This window comes from Centroberyx affinis, unplaced genomic scaffold (genome assembly GCF_046629955.1).
Source record: "Centroberyx affinis isolate AG114_WGS23_722 - 3 ecotype Tasmania unplaced genomic scaffold, CSIRO-AGI_Caff_v1 ptg000347l_1, whole genome shotgun sequence".
NCBI lineage: Eukaryota > Metazoa > Chordata > Actinopteri > Beryciformes > Berycidae > Centroberyx > Centroberyx affinis.
This window is the reverse complement of record NW_027279019.1, coordinates 69,897-90,473: the sequence shown is the minus strand read 5'-3', so window position 1 is coordinate 90,473 and position 20,577 is coordinate 69,897. Positions and strand designations below refer to the sequence as shown.

The window sequence follows — 20,577 nt, the reverse complement described above, 5'->3', positions numbered from 1 at the left end:
CTTAACTCTTAGCCCCGCCCCTGCCTCACTCCCTCGTGAATCAACAACAGATACAGCTCAAAAATGTAGATTAAAATGCACGCCCATTGCACTCAGATTGCGGCTTTAAGCAGAGGATTGCCATGTTTGCAATTGTTATGCAGTGATTCATGCCTTATGAGCCAATGCAGACCCACATGACAGCAGTGGCGTCATCACTCCTCCTGTCTGTCAGTGTAGTTACTTCCCCAGTTGCCTCACTGTTTCAGATCTCGCTCTGTCAAAGCAGCTCGTGGGGAATTACGCGAGGAGTTTGATGTGGTGACGAATGAGTGAAAATGGAGGAAAACTGAGGGTGGGTTTTGAGACCGCCGGACCTGGCAACCAGAAGACATTTCTTGAAAGGAGGAGGACCATCGGGCCAATGAGCACCGCCCACGGGGGTTGCTGCCCCAAGTCCTGTGGCTGAACTTTGCCACAAATCTCACTCAACAAGTTTTTTTCTTATCACCACCTGTAATTCCCAGAGACTAATACCAACACACAGAGCTCTGCAAAAATGTACGTCTGGTTCACTCTGTTAGCCGGACTGGCTATTTTGCCCATTTTCTTCCTGAAATCACTTTTCCCACACTTGGGCGAGGACTGTGCATACATGCTGAAGAGCGTCCAGCTTGGCCTCCGCTGAACAAATACAAGAAAATCAAGCCGTTTTACAGCATGGTGGACTGCTTCTTGGATGCGGTGAGGAAGCATCCCAATAAGACCTTCCTGCACTTTGAGGGCCGGGCCTTCTCCTACTGGGAAGTTGATAAACAGAGCAACAAAGTGGCGAGAGCGCTGCAGACTGAAGCCGGACTGAAGGAAGGGGACGCGGTCGCCCTGTTTCTGGGGAACGAGCCCAGTTTCGTGTGGACTTGGCTGGGTTTGGCCAAGCTGGGCTGTCCGGCCGCTCTGCTCAACTTCAACATCAGGTCCAAGTCTCTGCTGCACTGCTTCTCCTGCTGCGGGGCGAGAGTGCTCATCGCGTCTGCAGGTAAGAATAGATATTCTGCTTTTTTTTTTTTAACATGTGTTTATTACAGACAGGGGCGGAGAGAGGAGTTATGGGCCCCGTGCACAGCAGGTGACCGGGCCCCCCTCTGGTCCCCACACCACCATTACTCTGTGACAAGCATCTGTGTCATGTCATTCATTTACTGCTCAATTATCAGACACATCCCTAATTAAGATATAATAGGTTTTGTGCTTGTTAATCAGCTGTAATAACCAGACTTTCACTAGTAGTAACCTGTTCGAAATCTGTCTGGGGAAAAACCTAGACACATTTTATTCCTGCTTGTTCCAGTTTATCTCAGATAAAACAACACAACAGCTGCATATTTTTTGTGAAAGTTTTGTTTGCAGTTTTATAGATTTCAACCTGTTTCAAAACAAGAGCAGTGTGAAATAAAACAAAAAGTGTAAAATATTTATACAGTTGAGGACCACAAAGGCATTTTAATCCAAACACTATGGGGGCTCTGGGTAGTCAGGACCCTGATTCCCCCTCTATGGCTCCCAGATCACATAGTAATTTAATCAAAATTGTAATCAGTAACATAATCCAAGGCGTTACCCAAACTCAGTAATGTATTTGGATTACTTTCAGTTACTTTCTGATTACTTTGCCATATTTGAGGCATAAAAGTACAGATAAGAAAAAGTGAAAAATAACAGTGTTCAGGAAATTTATTTCAGGTTTGCGTACAAACACACATTTATTTCATATAAAGACGTACAAGGAACCCAGGGAAGGAAGACTTCAGTGGAAGTGCCTGGGATATAGTGCTGGCTCTAGAATAAACATGAACTAACTGTAATAGTAATGTTTGTTTTCAGTGTGTGTTTCCCTGTGGGACTTTTACATTGCTGCTGTTTGATTGTACCACAATGCTTTTTTCAAAAGGGTTTCTCTTGATTGTGAGGAGTCTCTGCAGTATAAAGACAAACAACACCTGCCACTATTGAGATGTCCTTCTGAATTGATAGCTTTCACTTTAAAAGTAATCCCAAAAGTAATCATCTAATTGTTCACAGCTATCTGTAATCAGAATACATTACATTTTACGTAACATAAGGGAATACAGTGCAATTTCTTTTGTGTTTATAATATGTAATGCCATTATAACTATTTCATTACTACCCAACCGTGTAAAATGGCTGAAAAACTATTCTAAAAGTAAAAAAAAAATAATTCTCATGGTTGCAGTCAGTATGCTATACATAAGTTTCTATTCATTTGGTATAACGTTGTTTTGCACCATCAATTCACTGTTGTAGCGCTGCAACGATTAATCGATTAATAGTTGTCAACTATTAAATGAATCACCAACTATTTTGATAATCGATTAATCGGTTTGAGTAATTTTTTAAGAAAAATAAGTCAAAATTCTCTGATTCCAGCTTCTTAAATGTGAATATTTTCTGGTTTCTTTACTCCTCTATGACAGTAAACTGAATATCTTTGGGTTGTGGACAAAACAAGACATTTGAGGACGTCATCTTGGGCTTTGGGAATCACTGATCGACATTTTTCACCATTTTCTGACATTTTATAGACCAAACAACTAATTGATTAATCAAGAAAATAATCGACACATTAATCGACAATGAAAATAATCGTTAGTTGCAGCCCTACACTGTTGCATCATCACTATACAGAACTGTTCCTCTGTATTGTCTGCACCATGTGCGCCTCCAGAGGGATCTGGGTTAACATGATGTAGGCCACCATGTGCAGCATTGTGCAACAGAGGACACTGACATAAAGAGCTGAAAGCACATGTGTCCCTGCAGAGCTGAAGGACGCCGTGGAAGAGGTTTTGCCGTCGTTGAGAGCGCAGGGTATTTCTGTCTTCCTGCTGTCGGACACCTGCAGTGTCCCGGGCGTCAACCCTCTGTCCGACAAGATCTCTCAGGCCTCCGACCAGCCGCTGTCCCGGGACCTCAGGGCCAACGTCAATATCAAGACCACTGCTCTCTACATCTACACCTCCGGCACTACAGGTAGCCCAGGAAAAGCCCCTGAAACTGCATTTAGTGGCAGTGGTGTTGTAAACTTGTTAAACCGATGACACTCCAAATCACCCCAGGGGATTAGTAAAGCATCCATCTAGCTATCTATCACTAACAAACTAATAATCAGTCGAATAATCACTCAGTACGTGAATGTCCAGAACCCGAACCGACTCGTCGTTCTTCTTCTTCCCCCTCTGAAGGTTTACCCAAAGCAGCCGTTGTGACCCAGGAGCGGGTGTGGGCCGCCTCCTTCATCCAGGCGGTGTCGGGAGTCACGGCGGACGACGTCTTCTACATCAACCTGCCGCTCTACCACAGCGCCGGCTTCCTCATCGGGATGACCGGAGCCATCGAGAGGGGTAACGATATGACGATATTAGTTCTGAGTTTTTGCACTAAGACACAGTGTCTCTGCTCTGTTTTTAAAGGTGTGTAATCTGATTTTAATCGCAGGTATAACCATCGTTCTGAGGAGAAAGTTCTCTGCCTCTCAGTTCTGGGAGGACTGCAGGAAGCACAACGTAACAGTGATGCAGTACATCGGTGAAACAATGCGCTACCTCTGCAACACACCCAGGGTAAATGGAATCCAGACCGACTGCGGTGAAGTTAGCCAATAAATAACACGAGTGTGGTGGAGGGACGAGTGTGTGTGACTCACGCTGAATATCGTTTTACAGGGTTAGGGTTATTTTTTTAAACATTGAATTTCTCTGCTTCAGCTTCTGCTTGAGTTCCCAGTCTCAAGTTTTGAGGCACAAGTCTCAAGTTTAAATGTAGATTTCCAAGTCAAGTCCATGTAATTTCTGTCAAGTCTAAATGTAGAACACCAAGTCAAGTCAGAACAAGTCAAGAGTCTAGTATCAATTCAATACCTTAAAGAAAACAAAACAAAAAGGATAAAAACTTGGTAAGAGCATCATGAGTTTGATTTCTGTAATCAGTTCCAACTTCAATAAATTCAGTCATTCCATACAATTTGAGAAAACAGAATCTCATAACTTTCAATCCAAGTCATTTACACAAACACAAGATCTTTTGTCAAGACTTTAAAAGCCTTTTCAAGTCATCAAAGTACAAGTCCCAAGTCATCTGAACCCAAGTCAAGTCTCAAGCAATTAAAACTGTGACTTGAGTCTGACTGGAGTCCCCACCTCTGCTGAACTGGAGTTGATCTTTGTATGACTTGGCTCTTTTCAGAAAGACGGAGAGAAGAACCACGGCGTGAGGATCGCCATCGGCAACGGCGTCCGGACAGACATTTGGACGGAGTTTCTGAATCGATTCGGTGACATCAAAGTCAGGGAGCTGTACGCCGCCACCGAGGGAAACATCGGCTTCATCAACTACACCTCCAAGATCGGCGTGGTGGGGCGAGTCAATTTCCTCCACAGGGTAGGTAGAGGAACGAGTCTTTTATTTTGAAAAATTAGCACTTCACCAGACTGTCAACAAAGTATTCACAAACAACATTATATCTCTAAAACTTTCTCATTCATGTTCCCAGAGACTGTTTCCCTATACTTTGATCAAGTTTGACATCGAGAAAGAAGAGCCTGTCAGGAACTCCAAGGGTCTGTGTGTCGAGGCAGCCAGAGGTGAGGAAATTTATAATTCTAAATATTATCGATTATCGTCTTTCAGTGGAATCATATCGTCATGATATGGTGATTTTGGGATATCGTGACGCACTATACTGCCGTCTAAATTGATGATAACAAGCAAGATTTATTTAAAAGCTGACAAAATGAGGTATGAAATATTTTAAAGGAATATCATTTTAATCACTTTTATCACACCCTAACATTACCATTCGGTTTAATGGGATGAACATGAATTTGATTATTTAACATGTGATTGTGCATATGTGAGCCATATCATGATATATATCGATATTGAAAAAAATCGATATTATCGTATTACTGATTTCAACCATATCACACAGCCGTAGCAGCACCTGTGTTTCATGGTTTCCCTGTGCTACTTGTTTGACGAGCAGCAAGGCTTTTACTCTGAAATGAGAAATGTGAGCGTCAAGCTGTTTATACTGTTGTTTATCTCTTCCTCAGGCGAGACGGGACTTCTGGTGGGACAGATCACTAAAATATCGCCGTTCATCGGTTACGCCGGCAACCAGCAGCAGACTGAGAAGAAGAGGCTTCGCGACGTCTTGAAAAAAGGCGACTTGTACTTCAACACCGGGGATCTGCTCCTGATCGACCACGACGGCTTTGTTTACTTTCAGGATCGAGTTGGCGACACTTTCAGGCAAGCTGGGACTCAAATTGTCTTGATCTGTCAGTTTGGTGGTTTTTGTCCCCCATGTGATGAAATCGAGGCGCACGTGATGTGTCAGGGGATAGCTGAGACACCACTGCTCCGATTTTGACGCAACTTGGAGGGATTGTGCATCTTGTCACTGTGGTCTGGTGTTTAAAAACATTACTCTGATTTGCCTGATGGGGCTAAGTGTCTAACTTTGAAAGGTCCTAACTCTTGCACCGTAAGTGTGATTGACATGAAAATTACCACAAACACCCAGCTTTTGTTCCAACTGCCACACCAACAGTCCAATTTTGATGAAACTTGGAGGGACGGTGCGTGTTGTTGCTGATTGGCCCAAGCAGTGCCTGCATCATCCGAGGGGGACGACATGTTTCATTTGTTCACTTTTTGCCTGGTGTTTGTTTGATTAATTGTCTTTGTGTCTTTGCTGCAGGTGGAAAGGAGAGAACGTCGCCACATCGGAGGTTGCAGACATTCTCACGATGGTTCACTGCATTTCGGAGGCAAATGTCTACGGCGTGAAAGTCGAAGGTAAACACATTGTTGTAGTCCTGAGGGAATGTTTTGCCATATTTGACAGATGTGTCTATTCTGGAGACAAAAATCGACATAAATATACATTTAAACGTTCCCTTTATGTATTTAATCAAATTGTCTCTCTCCAGGTCATGAGGGGAGGATCGGCATGGCGGCTGTAACTTTGAAAGAAGGAGAAACATTTGACTGTTCTGACGCCTTTAAGCAAGTCACCAACTTCCTCCCAGCTTATGCAAGACCTCGCTTCATCAGGATTCAGGTAAAGTTAGTTGTTTGTTTGTGTGATCAACCCTTTATACGTTGAGCTTAATCTCTGGAGGAAATTTAGAGAAGAAATTTAGAGAGAAAAATGTCTTTAAGAGGTCTTTTGTGCTTATTGCCGTCTGCCTGCTCAACAAAACCAGATGAATCAGTATAACTGTTATCTGACTCATGTACTGCGCTGTTGCACTGACTGTCATGTTACTGTTTAGTCTTTTATTGTGTGGCTGTTTTTAAAACTTATGTTTTTCATCGTACCTGTGATGAGGCCAAAGTAGGGCTGGGTGGTACTGACAAAATCAAATATCACAATATTTTAGACCGAATACCTCGATATTGATAATGTGACGATATTTTGGTTGATGAGCATTTGTGCTTTTCATAAGATATTTACACATTTTGAGAACATTTTGAAAATTAGTAATGATCATTAGTAATCAGTAATATGTATGATGAGCAGGTAAAGCCAATCGTCTTTCATTTTACTCAGAACGGGCTAATAAGGTCAGAAAATTGTGTCACTTTACTGTAACGCAGCTTTTAAGACCAGGAAGAAGCAACATTTAAGTTATTTCACGATATTACAATAAAATCCCAGACGATATCTAGTCTCATATCACTAATATTATATATCGCTCAGCCTAGATTGGTAAAAAAAAATCTCTAGCCTAGATTGGACAAAAAAAAATCTCTATTCTGAATCCATTTAAGATGAATGCCTTCTTAAAGTGTGTAATGTCTGTTTTGTAGCCCTGCCTGGAGATGACGGGGACGTTCAAGATGAAGAAGGTGAGGTTGGTGGAGGAGGGATTCAACCCAGCTGACATTACAGATTCTTTGTACTTTCTGGATCCAGAGAAGAAGACTTACGTTCCCCTCACTGAGGAGATTTACACAGCAATAGCCTCAAGAGAAATTAAACTCTAACACAGAGACTGAAATACCTGCAGATGCAGAATGTGATGCTTAACAAAATGTGTGTATTGCATGCAGACTACCAACTTGTTTACAAAGATATAAAGGCTTACTCATGGACCTCTAACACGATCAACTAATCTCAGGGATAGACTCACTTTGAAACAGTAAAATCATATTTTAACAGAACTACTGTACATCTCTACAGTCTGTACATATATTCCATAACGGTGGCAATGTGTAATATACAGGTACTTCTCACTGCCGTTGTTGTGCTTTTAATGATTAATTAAACTTTGATTATCAATATCTTTTTCCCTTACTTCCTAAATATATGGTAAACCCTATGAATTGTAGTATCGCAAATCATTTATTAACATGCTTCTTTTTTTTAAAGCCGAAATCCATTATCAAGAGCTTTTTGGGTTGGAATGAAGATAAAAACAAACATTTTTAATTTTCTTATACCATCTATATGTCCATTCAGGTCAGATATAACACGAGTGTAAAAAAAACTGTTTACAACTCTGAATACTGAACATTTAAAACCCACGGCTGTCTCATACCGCTGGTCCTTGCTGTGTCAGTTTGTGTGGATACTAATGCCACATACTGTCCAGTTACTGCTTTATAAATGTGGCTGAGGAAACATCCAGCTGAGTTTATCCCGTCCTTTAGCGCTCTGTTAGAAGGCTTCGCTTTCACTTCTATATTATAGACAATAATGAGTCAGCGTGCGTCCATTTTGGGCTTTTGAATATTAACCCCGGTTTAACCCTGGTGGGGTCATTGACATAATTGTGAAACTGTGAGACACACAACCTTTGTGCGCTGCAGATTGCAGCACACACACATCTGAAATGTGGCAAAGCTTCAACACATAGAAATCTGAGTATTTGCAAGTCTGAGAAAGCCATGTTTAAGACTTTTTTAAGAGCTTTTTAATGCTACCAGGAATTGAATTTTAGACCAATTTAAAAACAAAATTAAAGAAGCAAAGCTGGAAAAACCATCCTATTTCTGATTGAACATGGCTAATGAAAGATCTGAAACTATTTATGGACAGAATAAAAAAGGAAATTAATTGAAATGGGACATGAAGTCCAACTGTCCAGTAAAACAGATATGATGCAAGTCATCTAATAACTGGATTTAAGACATTTTGATACTTATTAAAGCCTTAAATTTAGATTATTTTAAAGAAGACTTTCAGACTTTTTAAGGACCTGCAGACACACTGAGAAATGCTGTGGGTTACAATTTGCTGATGGTCAAAAACAACCTGATGATGTCACCAACCTTTGACACACTGAGCTGCACAACTGATTCTTATATGTTCAGCATAATCCACCTGATTGCTCAACTCAGCCAAGTTGCAACACATTTCTGTTATGTTGGAGAACAGCTGTGATTCTTAGAAAAGCTTAAGGAGAGTTAAAAGGTTAAGGATAGTATGCTGTCTATACAGTAAGGAACTTCACAACCCACACAGGAATCTTGGGTGTGTCAATATAAGACATCTGGCTGTTTGGAGCAGCACATACCACTAAAAGCCATTTTCAACAAATTATGGACAACCAATGAGCAACTACTTTAAAAATGAATTTATTTATTAATACAGTGGTATACTTAGAAATGTGTCGCAAAGGAAAAAACAAAACAAAACATTGAACCAAAGAAAAACAAAATAAATAAAAAGAATGTCAGCCACACAGGAAAAGAAACTAGTGTTGGATTGAAGCAGTGTTATCATATCAAAAGAAAATAGTACTGATGTGCCATAATAAATTGTCTATTAGTACAAAAATACATTTCAGGGCACACAATACAGCATCCAGTATCACAAATAAAGGAAGGGACCACTCTTCAAAGCAGACCCCTCAAATACATATCTTTTAAAATCATTTAAACCAAGCACTTTTCTATTTTGTAAATAAGAATAAAAAGTTTTCCGACTGTTAAAAATGCCTTAAGTAGTGTGTGTATATGTTGGTAGAAAAGTTGGACTTATTACTGCTTATGTCAGTTCCAAGGCTCAGGGGTATAACCAGAATACAAACATAACCAATGTAACCGCTTTCTCTTTTTTAACAAACATTTTCTCTTTTATACAAAATAACAAAGATGTACAAAAGTTCATTTACAGAGAACCAAGGCCATATGCTAGCAATATGTACAGCCATAATTTAAACATTTTCTAGTGTTTTTGTATTTCCTCAGACTTCATATGCATAGCAGTAAAAGAAAGCATACCTTTTCATCAGCCTCAATTATTCTTGTGTGCTAAATCCAAGTTCACTGATATGAGAAAATGCAGAGACAACTTTTTCTTTCGTAACTGACCGCTATAACTGAAGGATCCAATGTTTTTAAAGTTTCACTGAAAAGTTAATATGCAGATAAGGCATCACTGCTTGCAGTGTAAGATGGGATTTTCATGTGTTGAACTTAGTAGTAGCAGGCTTCTGGACCTGAGTCATAGCACATGCATAGATCTCTAGACAGCAGGAGTTTGTAAAATCAAGTCAGTATATTTATCTACGGTAAAACATAGCTACAAAAGATCAGTTTTAAACATAGAGCCCAGTCAGAACAAACGGGCATCTGATACTAATACTTAACCTTCATTCTTCATATATAATTTTTTTTTTTAATCTTCATAATTCCTAAGTCTTCCTTCATCACCCTTGAGTCAGGCTCAGCATTTCCCCAAGTCCTTAGAGATCCTTCATGAGCGAAACGCATGACCACAGACCTCACAAACAAAAGTTTTGCATATATATATATATATAGATATATATATATACATATACATATACATATACATACACACATACACACCAACTTTCCTGTTTGTGAGTGCATTACAGTATGCAAAAATCCCATTGCAATATTAAACGAATTTCCGAAATTCTCCTTTTCTTGCACTACTCTGACCTTTTACAAAATTAGCTAAAAATGTCAAAATGAGATTATTCAGTCTGTGGCACTGGTCATGCATTCCAACATCAGTTCCATTTTTTATATAACTTGTTTTTAAATCTTTATTTTTTGCAAGCCTTGAAAGCACCGAAAAAAATGAAAGAAAATAAGAGTACAGCCCCGGGGATGCTGGACTCCTCCCACTCCTTGTGTGTATTTAGTTTTGTTGTTTTTTTTATTTTTTATTTTTGGGCACAGTAAACAACGTGAGAGTATCAAGTTCATACTTCATGGAGCGGTGCGCACCCTGCCACAGTGGAGGGAGCACAGCAGGGGCGCCCGGGCTCCCCTGTTTTTCACATTCAGTAACAGGCCAGCTGTTGCCCTCTTCAGAAGTGGTCAATGAGCACAGACACACAGTTTGCGCCCACCAGGTAGTTGGGGTCTCCGGGGAGAGATTTGTTCTGCCAGGTTTTGGGATCACCTGCAGTAAATAAAGACATGTCAGCTGTTGGAGCATCCTCCCTTCTCCTTTACATCGGCTGCGTTACAGAAAAAGCACTGCAGTTGTTTCCATGATGGATTTATCATCAATAATATAGGTATAGTCATATTCACGAATGATTAATACTGAATACTTATCTTTTAATATTAGTTTTCATGCTGTTAATACTATTTAGGTTTAATTACTTATGTTGTACCTGTTGTTGATCTTACATCTTGATTTCATGAATAAATAAAATCTTGGTCACAAAACAGGCAACATAAACAAAGTAGAGCCTTGTTAATCCCAACCTTTGAACAGAGGTTGTTTAAGAGAATGCTTTTCCCAAAACTGAGACAAATTTAAATTTCAAAGTCGGAAAATGAAATGCGTGTCTTCTAAAACACTCTGTACGAGGCAATTTGGAGTTCAAACACTTTCATTAGCATGTATAAACAGGAACAAGCACATTACAAGGTTGCATTGCTGTTATTTCTGGTTATAGTGGTTTGGAAGCCCAAGATTTGAATAAACAAGGCTCTGCAGTTCAGATTACACATGAAAACAACACATTAATTGAAACCTCCAAACAGCAAGTGCATGTTGTGGAAATAATGGGAATGTGGAAAACAGGAGATGAGATGATTAAAGTGGGACAGACAACAAGAAACTCTCCTCCTGACCCTCATTATGGCATGAAGCCATTAATCACCCAAGCCAGCCCACAGACCCCAAAAGGACAGAGAGGACAGCGTACCCGACGAGGAGTCGGAGGATTTTAGAGCAAAAGACCAACCATCAGGGGTCATAGACGCACAGTGAGGTAAGCGCAGCTCCACTGGCTTCAGGAACTTGAGTCCATGAGGGCCGCACATCACCAGGGGGCTCAGCAGCGTTTCTCCTACAGACACAAAATAACATTCAAAATCTATAACTGAAGCATACCAAAAAACGGCTTTTGAAATTGGAAAAAGTGTAAAAATGAAATGAATAAACACAGAAATACAAATACATCATTATCTATTACTGCTTTGGACTGATTTATTCAGCACGTTAGCTATAAACCACTTCTTTAAATGTGGCTACGATTCTCTGCTGAAAAGCATTATCCTGATGCAGCCATTCATTAAAAATGCATAACTGCAGTTAAGTCTTACCTTAGTTTGAAAAAAATAATTGTGCCACCATTCCCTTGTTTATCATGGATATTTTTTGTTATCTACATCAGTATCTTGCAGTTTGTGCATTTTTTGCTTAGTGTGCTTGCTTGTTCCTTGACATATTTAGGATAAAAAGGAATAAATCTGCCTTTTGCTACTGTTGAAGATCAAGAAGAGGAGCGAGGGACAGACCTTTCTCCTTGTCGAGGGGGGGCAGGATGCTGTTGTCGCGGCACACCTTGAAGTAAATCTCCTGCTCCACGCTTTCGGGGATGGCACCCTGGGGGATGATGATGCTGACGCCCGTCTCGATGGAGCTCAGGACCCCTCCGTTACAGTTGAAGATCCCCCGGGCCGTAGCCACCACCGTGTGCCCTTCATCCTCGTCGTCATCCTCCAGCGCGCTGGGGCTGAGGGACGGAGGCAAAAAGTCAGTATCATCAGTCAAAACACTGTAGGCAGCGAAGAATGCACAGCAGAGGACAGAAGAGCAAACCTCCAGTGAGCGGCCAAGTCTGCCGTCTTCCAGCAGCTCTGTAATTACTCTCTGAGAATTTACTCCTGTTCCTGGGTTTGAAAAGTGTCTTACCTTACTGGGATGGCCTTGGGGATGGCGTTGATGTTATTGTGCTGGTACTTGGGCCTGTTGTCCATCGTACGCGTGAAGGTGTCCAGGCCGCTGTCGTGGTCCAGGGGCTGCGGTGAGAGCTGAGGCTTGCCTCCGCTGTTGTTGCTCACCACGCTGGGCTTGCTGATGAGGTCCGTCTTCACCTGCGTGTCGTTGGGCAGCAGGTTGTGGTTGAACTTGGGGCTCTCAAACTTGCGCTCAAAGGGCCGGGCCGAGCTGGTGTAAGGCTTGGGGACGTAGCGGTTATAGCTAGTGGGAGCAGGAGCGCCCAGGGTTTTGGGCGGTGCGTCGGTGCCGTTGACCGGGGATTTATCGGGGAGGCCCCGCGGAGGCAGGTACCCCCCTTGTGTGGACTCGTCCCTGCTGGCCGGCCTCAGAGCTGCCAGCTCCGGTTTAGGATTGGGTGAGCTCAATGGGTCGGGTACGGAGTTCACTGGAAACATATAGAGGAGGATAGAAGGACTTAAATACAGCCTTGGTCAAATAATTAAGTTTTGGCACTTCAGCCATTTAGCTAATATTCTTATCCTTTCAGTAAGTGCAATAATAGAAAAAGCTTATATTCCTAGTTTGTCAACATTACAAGCAAAACAGCAGCCCCAGGCAGAAGTAATAAATATTGCTGTGTCCTTGTGTGCTTACCCTCATTGGGGCTGAGTTTGGGCAGCGTGTTGGGTGGGATGGCAGAGGTGGGTGGCCCATACTGAGAGGAGGGGCTGATCTGGGGCAGCGGTTCATACCTTTTCTCCACTGGACTCACCTTCTCCACAGACTCGACCCTACAGTAGGGAGACACAAACAATACAGTTTCACCAAAGGCAAATGTGTCTCAGTGACTGGTGTGAACAGAGAGCCGCTGTGCTGGTTTTGAACTGCAAGTGTGGCATTACATCAGCCGACACTATCACTGGCATGAGGCGTGGTGCATACCTGTTGTAAGGGTAAGACAGTTGAGCTGGTTTGGGCAGATCGTGGAAGCGGTTGATGCCAGGACTGGGCTGGCCCATGGCCTTGCTGTCGAAGCTACGGCGGTCAAAGTAGGACAACTGCTTCCTGTAATACTCCTCGTCCTCATCTGGGTCATAGTGGTTGGAACGCACCACATCATCCGGGGTTTTAGACTGGGGCTTCTGCGGCTCGGGAGCCCTGAAGTGAAAGCCAAAGGGAACAGTAAAAGAGCTGCAGAGATTCAACAACAGAGACAAAGTAAAATAGACTGCTCGCCCTTTGGAGTCTTATCACAACATACCATAAGTCTGATTTGCTGCATGGTTACGCTGTGGCTGTTGTCCACTAGGTGGAGCTCAAACAATAATGAATGGATTCGGAGACTCCTCTGCAAGGAAGCATCTTAGAATTGTCCTTCACCCACCTTTTCTGCAGTGTGGTGTGCTGTAATGATGACTACATACCTATAGGTGGACTTTTCCTGCTCCAGGTTGCTGAGGGAGTTGGCTTTGAGGACTGGGCCAGGTGCAATCACAGGTTTAGGAACATCTGCAGGCTGGAAAGTGATGACGAGAGGGCATCATTAGCACTTACTACAGCTGATCCAGATTCCCATTCACATGAATGGGCCAGACGCATATAGATATCTACTGCTGTGATCGACGTCTCACAGTCCAGACCAGTACCACAGTGAAAATCCTTTGACAAAAAATAATCTTGAAGCTGATTTCACATTTATTTTTTGGCTTAATATTTTATAATCTTGCAGCCTGCTAATTAGCTTGCAAGCCCAATGACCTGTGTTGGAAAAGGCATAACGGACTTAATTACATCAAACACAGAGGCAGAAAATCTTTGACCCATTGAGGTGACCTTGTATTCTACATGAGTCTATACATTTGTGAGGAACTTACCCTAAGTGCCGCTGATTCGCCTCCATCCTTAGCCCTGTCCACAGAAACAGAACGCTTATTCTCAAACATCTTGACTCTGTTGAGCACTGACTGGGGCTTCATGGCCGGGTCATCATCCAGGTCTTCCCGGGGTGGAGGGGGGAGGGGCTTGGAGCCTGCGGCGATGCCCGGCTCACCCGGGGAGGGCAGGGTATCTGGTTTAGGAGGAGGCATGGCGGGTTCAGAGTTCATCACTGGCTCATGCATCCCTGGCTTGTACGCCCGGTTGGGAAGCCCGGGGTTGTAGGTGGGTCTCAGACCAGAGTCACCGTAATACTGCTTTGGGGGGTCCGGCGATCTGGGAGAATTTATAGGGAAGCCGTGAGGTTCTGCCTCGTAAGGGGAGCGGGCGTCATAGACTGCTGGGGGCGGGGGCGGTGGCTCGTCGTAACGCATGGGCCCAGGTTTACTGTGGCGCGGCCTGCCGTCGTAGCCCACCGGGGGGGCCTCATCGTAGCGCGGCTGAGGCGGGCTGTAGTCCCTCCCTGGCCCGTCCTCGTAAGGGGACCGGGGGTTGTAGCCCATGGGTTGCTGGTGGCCCGGCTGGTAGCCTGCGGGCTGGGACGAGGTCTGCTGGTCGTAGGGGGGCCACTGTTCGTTGTAATGAGGCACACGGTTGTCGTAGTGCAGGTGAGAGTCAATGTTGTGAGGCTTTGGTTCTGCGTAGCCGCCTCCATCGTATCCGTAAGGCGGGTGGTCATATTCGCGGTATGGCTGTTTGTCCTGGTACGGCGGCTGGTGACTGTAGCTCATAGACGGCTTCAGGCCATGGTTCACTCGCACAGGTTCCTCCATACTGTACAGATCTTTCTTGTACATCTGTGGGGAAAGAATAGTAAATGAATACATCATCACATCTTTGTCCATTTTGAGCAACCATCATGTTGAGGGACAGAAAGCAGTCAGGAAAAAATCATTTCCCAACAACCAGATAGAATAAATTCAAGATAAAGAAGTTAAATACTGGGAAATAAATTAAAACCTTGGGGAACTGAACATACATAACATTAAATAATCAAATCATTAGATTGAAAATCCCACTACCAATGAATTAAACAAACATCAAGTCAAGTGCAATTACACAAGCAGACTTTGTTCATTTTTCAAAAACAGTTCTGAATGCCTGTTTGACAAGATGCCTTTCAAGAATGATGAGAAGAATCCATATGTTCACCAGCAAATCTTTACACATTATCATGTTTTCTGATTAGTGCACTAACAAGCAATTTGTACATTTCTGAAAGGCCTCATTTCAAACGTATGATGTGTAGCCTGTAGACAGCAAATCTAGTTACAGTACTTCCTATGGAAGAAGGCTGATTTGTTGACATCTATACAGGACAATACTACCATACAGAAGACATAATGCAGTGCTTATGCAAGTTTGTTTTTTCCATAGGGAGAATTGCGTGACAGAAATCATTACCAAGAATACTGTCTGCAGGTTAGCTTTCATCATGCAACCAACATTCAGTTTGCATCTAATGCAACAATGTCAACTACTGCACTACAACAGACGGTACATCTACCACTACGATGCCACTGCAAGTGCTACTATCGTTCATCTACGGAAGAGAGTTAAAGCTGAAAGGAACCCAAAAAACATTAGGAGCCATGCAAAGGAAGTAAGAGGCAACAGTTAGGGCTGGTTGTGGATGTCTTCATCCTGGTCAAAGACTCAGATGCACCAGTCCCTCTGGTCTCCCAGCCCACTGTGGTGCATGTGGACCAGTCTGTCGCACATTCTCTCTGGGGGCCAGAGGCACACAGTGGGCTCAGTGAGTCACACAGCGTGGGCAGGTCATGCACAGAGCGAGTGGAAAGCGTGTGCGAGAAGACAGGCAGTTAAAACAGCAGGCTGGGGCCCAGGCCCGGTCCGAGTGGCTGGTGAAACAGCAGTGGGTACCTTTGGTTCTGGACCAGGCGGCCCAGACGGGTGGGGTTCATGTGGTGGGGGCTGAATTAGCTCAGGGGCAGGGCTGGGGCTGCTAAGTGAGTCAGCCTGAGGAGCTGCGGCTGCAGCAGGCGGCTCCTCTAGGTGCAAACCCTCTAGCTGTACAGGCTGCTCAACAGCAGGGGACGCTGCCACCGCCGGGGGCAGCGAGGGCATGGACAGAGCAGCCTCATCTAGCTGTGAAGTATTGTTAAGAGACATTTATAACACAGGCTGCCAAGGGCACACACACTACAGCTCACCCCATCACCATGATTCTCTTCCATACACTGAATCATTTTTACACCAGCCAGAGAATGCATTTCCAAAAATGTGGATACAATAGATAACATACTGGTAGCTTCTAAAACAGGTTTATTACTTAGAAAAGGACACTTAATCCTAACAAGGGCAAAGACATGACACTGAACGTGGAGGAGCTATTTCTCTTTTCTGCGGTCTTATATTTTCAGCAATGCAACAATCTCTGTTCATGGGCACTACCTGCCGATTGCTGGATCTGGACTTTACCTGCTGCGGAGCGGCCATCTTGAACCCAGCAGGGTCTATGCGATTGGCTGGGTCGGGCTGCACGGGGTGCTGGTATCCAGGGTAACCAGGAGCATCCTGAATGACAGGTGGGTCTTCTCGCACAGGCTCGGAGGAGCGGGTGATGGCAGGCTCCGTGGGCAGACCCACCTCGTCGTTCAGTGTCTCGTCCAGTTCCTGGTCGGTGTAGGCTCCGCCCTCTGTGTCTGTGTCTTCATAGTCGGAGGTGTGGCGGCTGTCTGTGCTGTACATGGAGTACTCGCTACCTGGCGCCGACAGGTAGGACAGACGGTCGTCGTGGATGTCCAAGTCATCCTCTGGTGCTCCATCCGCCTGAGAAGGAGAAGAGCAGAGAAGTCACCTCACGTCTCTCAGTCAGGCTAACAGGACAAACAAAATTCTGTTCAATGTTATGGGATTACAAAATCTAACTGGGGATTGTCTCTCACCTTGCCCTCTGACACCCAGACCAACTGGTTCTGCTGTTGCTGGATGGTCTCTTTAAGAGCTCCATACCAGCCGTCATTCATGTTATTCATGTTGATGGTGGCTAGGAAAGAATTTCAGAGTCACAATCACTTAATTCATCAAGAACAATAAACGCAAAGATCCTATCTTACCGGGAAGTCAAATTTGACAGAATTTACAGGTTTCTCTTTGATTTTTTTTTACTACATTCTGTGCCCACTCACTGGTGAACAGGTGGTGATTATTCTTCCTCAGTTTGATGGCTCGCTCATAGAGCTTCCTGGCGCTCTTCCTGGACTCTGGACACAGTCGGGTCCTCATGTTCTTCACACCCTGCTTGTTGTCGGGGTTGAGGAAGACCACGATCGGGTACCACTGAGCATAGTTCAGCCTGTCCACAGCATTGGGGGTGATGTCCAGCACAGCATGTTTGTCCTTTATTAGATAAAGAGGGAGGTCAAAGAAAATATATATATGGTGACAGGATTACAAATAAATTTTACAATTAATAATTATACATATAAACATACAAAATAAACTAATTTACAATGTGTTCGACATGACGAAAGCAGGCACACTCACTCTGTCAATGATCTGCTTGATGGTGTGAAGACGAATGATTCCTGAACTACGTTGGTCTGTTCCTGCATCTCTAGGTTCACTTTCTGTTAAAAACATGGTAAATAGGATTTATAAAATAAAATGAAAACAATTGAGTGCTATACAGATTTTGTTCCAATTGTAGTAATCTTTGCACTGAAATTCATACAAACATACTTGCAAGCTCAAAAAGATCTGGCTCTTCTCTGGAGAGTTTTTCTCGAGCCACATCAGCGATGGGCCCAAATATCACGACGGGCCTCAGGAAACCAGCTGCACCAAAACAAAAAACATGACATATATTAACACACTGACAGACTCACAATGCAGTATTTGTCCAGCTAGAACACATGGTCAGATTCCTCACCCTCTCTTAGCACCACCCTCTCGTACGCTGGGAACTTGGTCTGGACCGGCTGAGCAGAGAGGTCTTCTCTGCTCTTCCTCAGGTTCCTCTTGGAGCTGCGCAGGCCACGGAACCTCCAGAAGTCGGCCCTGTCGCCCCCTGCCGTCTTGGGGAGGGTGTACTGCACGCTGGAGAGCTGCTCCGCTCTGTTGACAAAGGACAGGGAGAGAGAGAGAGGGAGGGACAGCTCTTAGTACAACACAACCTAATGAATGTCTATTATAGACTTGGCACTGCTAACCTCAACACTGCCAACACCTGAGGCTGTTACATGCCTGTGATAATCATAACAAATCTGGTGCAATGAGGGGAACTATGTGACAGACAACTGTTTTGACAAATGTTTATCTAGTGTGCCATTATTTGAGATGAATGAGGTGCAGCTCGAGCCATGGCAGACACACAAAAGACAACGTTCCAGGACTGTGAGGATGCTGTCACCTGTTTTTGTTGGGGATGATGCCCCTCTCCACTTCCTGGTGGTTCTTGCCGATGCGGATAGCCAGCCAGGACCCCAACTTGCCATTGTAGAGGGTGTCCACCACACGGAACACCTCACCCTTGTTAAAGCTCAGCCCATATGGAGATTCCTTCTCATACTCAAAGTGCGTCCGGATGTAGAAGGAGTCGCCGACGTCTGACTCCACAATTCGCCGATACACTGAGCAGGACAGAGCAGAGAGTCAGAGATCCAGGGGACCCAACACCTAAATTAATCTCTCATCTCCTGTCCTCATTCACTTCACTTACCATCTTTCTTCTTCTGGGCCAGAATGGTGACCTCTTCACCTTTAGGAAGGTCCAGGAGGAACAGCACTGCCTCCTCTCGGATTATGTTTGCAAAATCTACATTATTTACCTGAAAATAGGGACAACAGACAAGTTACTGCTATAGACCTCTCAAGTGCGGTGTAATGTTTCAGCCCAAGGGATTCCCACCCACTTCCAGTCTAACATGAAAATGAATAGTGTAAAATGATTGCATTTAATTCCATCCAGTGATAACATTAACTATTTTCGCTTTCGAGGGTTCATCTATCTTGCAGTTCTTTATTTGTTGAGACGGATTCTGATGGGGTTTGAAGCTGCAATGAAAAAAAAAAAAAATTGCAAGCCATACTTGGCTCATTCCAGTATTTTGTGGCTTTGTGGAGCGAGGATAACATAGACTGCAAGGAGGATAACACAACTTCCGCCCTGTGGTTGTAATGTGTTTAAATATGTAACAACTTCGGCAAATGGGATACAAAAATCCCATTCATTTTCATCATAGGTGGAAAAAAAAAGGATCCGGATATAATCCAACACTTGACAGTTCTCTTGCAATTGTGGTGTGTAGGTTCAGCAATATTATGTTTTTCAGGGAAAATAACTTCAATGCTATCTAGGACTACAAGCTTCCAAATGATCTCAAAATAAGTAAGCTTTGTTGCACATTAAGTGCATGACAAAAAGTGTGAATCTCGAGTCAGATAAATGTTTACATAGCTCCTCCTGTTCTCAGCATTGCCTGGGTAACTACACACCTCGGGTTTTATTGCACTTTGAGGACTCAAGCCATTCCTCATTATACTTGGAGAAAGGAGGAGGTACAAACAGGGAGATATATGGCTGTGAGGAAATGGAACAAACACAGCGAGAGGAAACACGCAGACAGTTTTTTTGTGTGCTCCCCCAGGGCCATTGCTAGGAGACCGGCCCGGAGGTACAGGAATCTTGGAGCAGCCAGTGTGTAAAACCATGAATAAAAAGGGAAAAGCTTGGGCATGCATACCCATAAAGCACGGCTGTTGTTACAGACACCATCAGCTACTCATTGTTTAAAAAAAGGGAATACAAAATTAGCCCTTGTAGCATACAGTTGATACAATAACTAGTCTGTGGTTTGTTTTAGTTGACATAGTCTCAGATTAAGTTTGTAACACATTTAGTACTCTAGTGTATGCATGTTCATTTTTTTGTTTACCCCAAATCTTAAATTCATTCATAAACAACCACTGGATTTCTCTAAATTTCAGTCAGCTGATAGACTTTGTTTTGTGAGTACCATTTCAAAGACTGTGCTGTTAATTTCAAGTGAGTCTGTTTTGTCATTTTGATAAACATTTCTCACCCTGAGAATTTGGTCACCCTCCTCCAGGCCCTCCTTAGCAGCTGGGCTATCCTCCAGCACTCCGGCCACGAAGATGCCCACGTCATTCCCCCCAGCCAGCCGAAGCCCCACGCTCTCCCCCTTCTTGAACTTCACCAGCTTCATGCTTGGCCTGAGGAGTAGATCGGTACATTTACAGATAGGTACATTTATGGCTGGGTGAAGTGGCAAAAATATCACGACTATATTTTACAGTATTTGCTTTTTTCCAATGCAAACTACACTTTATGGAACGCAAATGACTCTTGGATGCCAGCCAGGTTTCTCTGTTTCTTTGTTCAGATTGTTTACTCCATACTGTGCTTAACGATGCAAACCTGTGAAATTGATCTGTGG

General features: G+C 43.6%; 2 protein-coding genes across 8 annotated transcripts in view; one reads left to right on the top strand and one right to left on the bottom strand.

Moving 5' to 3' along the window:
* The first annotated feature begins 271 nt into the window (after positions 1-271).
* On the top strand, positions 272-7,339 carry LOC139641111 (long-chain fatty acid transport protein 2). The gene is given in 11 exon segments (XM_071515367.1): positions 272-662; positions 665-1,015; positions 2,818-3,027; positions 3,240-3,398; positions 3,493-3,617; positions 4,240-4,434; positions 4,547-4,637; positions 5,109-5,307; positions 5,759-5,856; positions 5,991-6,121; positions 6,874-7,339. Coding segments are annotated over 11 exon segments (1,860 nt in total). The 5' UTR covers positions 272-538; the 3' UTR covers positions 7,051-7,339.
* A 1,324-nt stretch (positions 7,340-8,663) lies between these two features.
* The window catches only part of tjp1b (tight junction protein 1b), a 32,598-nt gene continuing 20,684 nt past the window's right edge, over positions 8,664-20,577 (bottom strand). For 5 of the 7 annotated variants that reach the window (XM_071515361.1, XM_071515362.1, XM_071515358.1 and 2 more), the window contains exons 11-28: positions 20,203-20,353; positions 18,840-18,948; positions 18,531-18,750; positions 18,051-18,235; positions 17,861-17,956; positions 17,666-17,748; positions 17,308-17,518; positions 17,065-17,165; positions 16,598-16,948; positions 16,040-16,264; positions 14,095-14,952; positions 13,645-13,736; positions 13,163-13,378; positions 12,875-13,011; positions 12,194-12,665; positions 11,797-12,014; positions 11,202-11,345; positions 8,664-10,444 (exon numbers count right to left, since the gene is read on the bottom strand). In XM_071515361.1, coding sequence (XP_071371462.1) covers positions 10,350-10,444; positions 11,202-11,345; positions 11,797-12,014; positions 12,194-12,665; positions 12,875-13,011; positions 13,163-13,378; positions 13,645-13,736; positions 14,095-14,952; positions 16,040-16,264; positions 16,598-16,948; positions 17,065-17,165; positions 17,308-17,518; positions 17,666-17,748; positions 17,861-17,956; positions 18,051-18,235; positions 18,531-18,750; positions 18,840-18,948; positions 20,203-20,353 — 3,964 coding nt within the window. In that variant the 3' untranslated portion in view covers positions 8,664-10,349. The remainder of the gene's footprint in view (positions 10,445-11,201; positions 11,346-11,796; positions 12,015-12,193; positions 12,666-12,874; positions 13,012-13,162; positions 13,379-13,644; positions 13,737-14,094; positions 14,953-16,039; positions 16,265-16,597; positions 16,949-17,064; positions 17,166-17,307; positions 17,519-17,665; positions 17,749-17,860; positions 17,957-18,050; positions 18,236-18,530; positions 18,751-18,839; positions 18,949-20,202; positions 20,354-20,577) is intronic. The other 2 variants (XM_071515363.1, XM_071515364.1) reach the window with 2 other exon arrangements.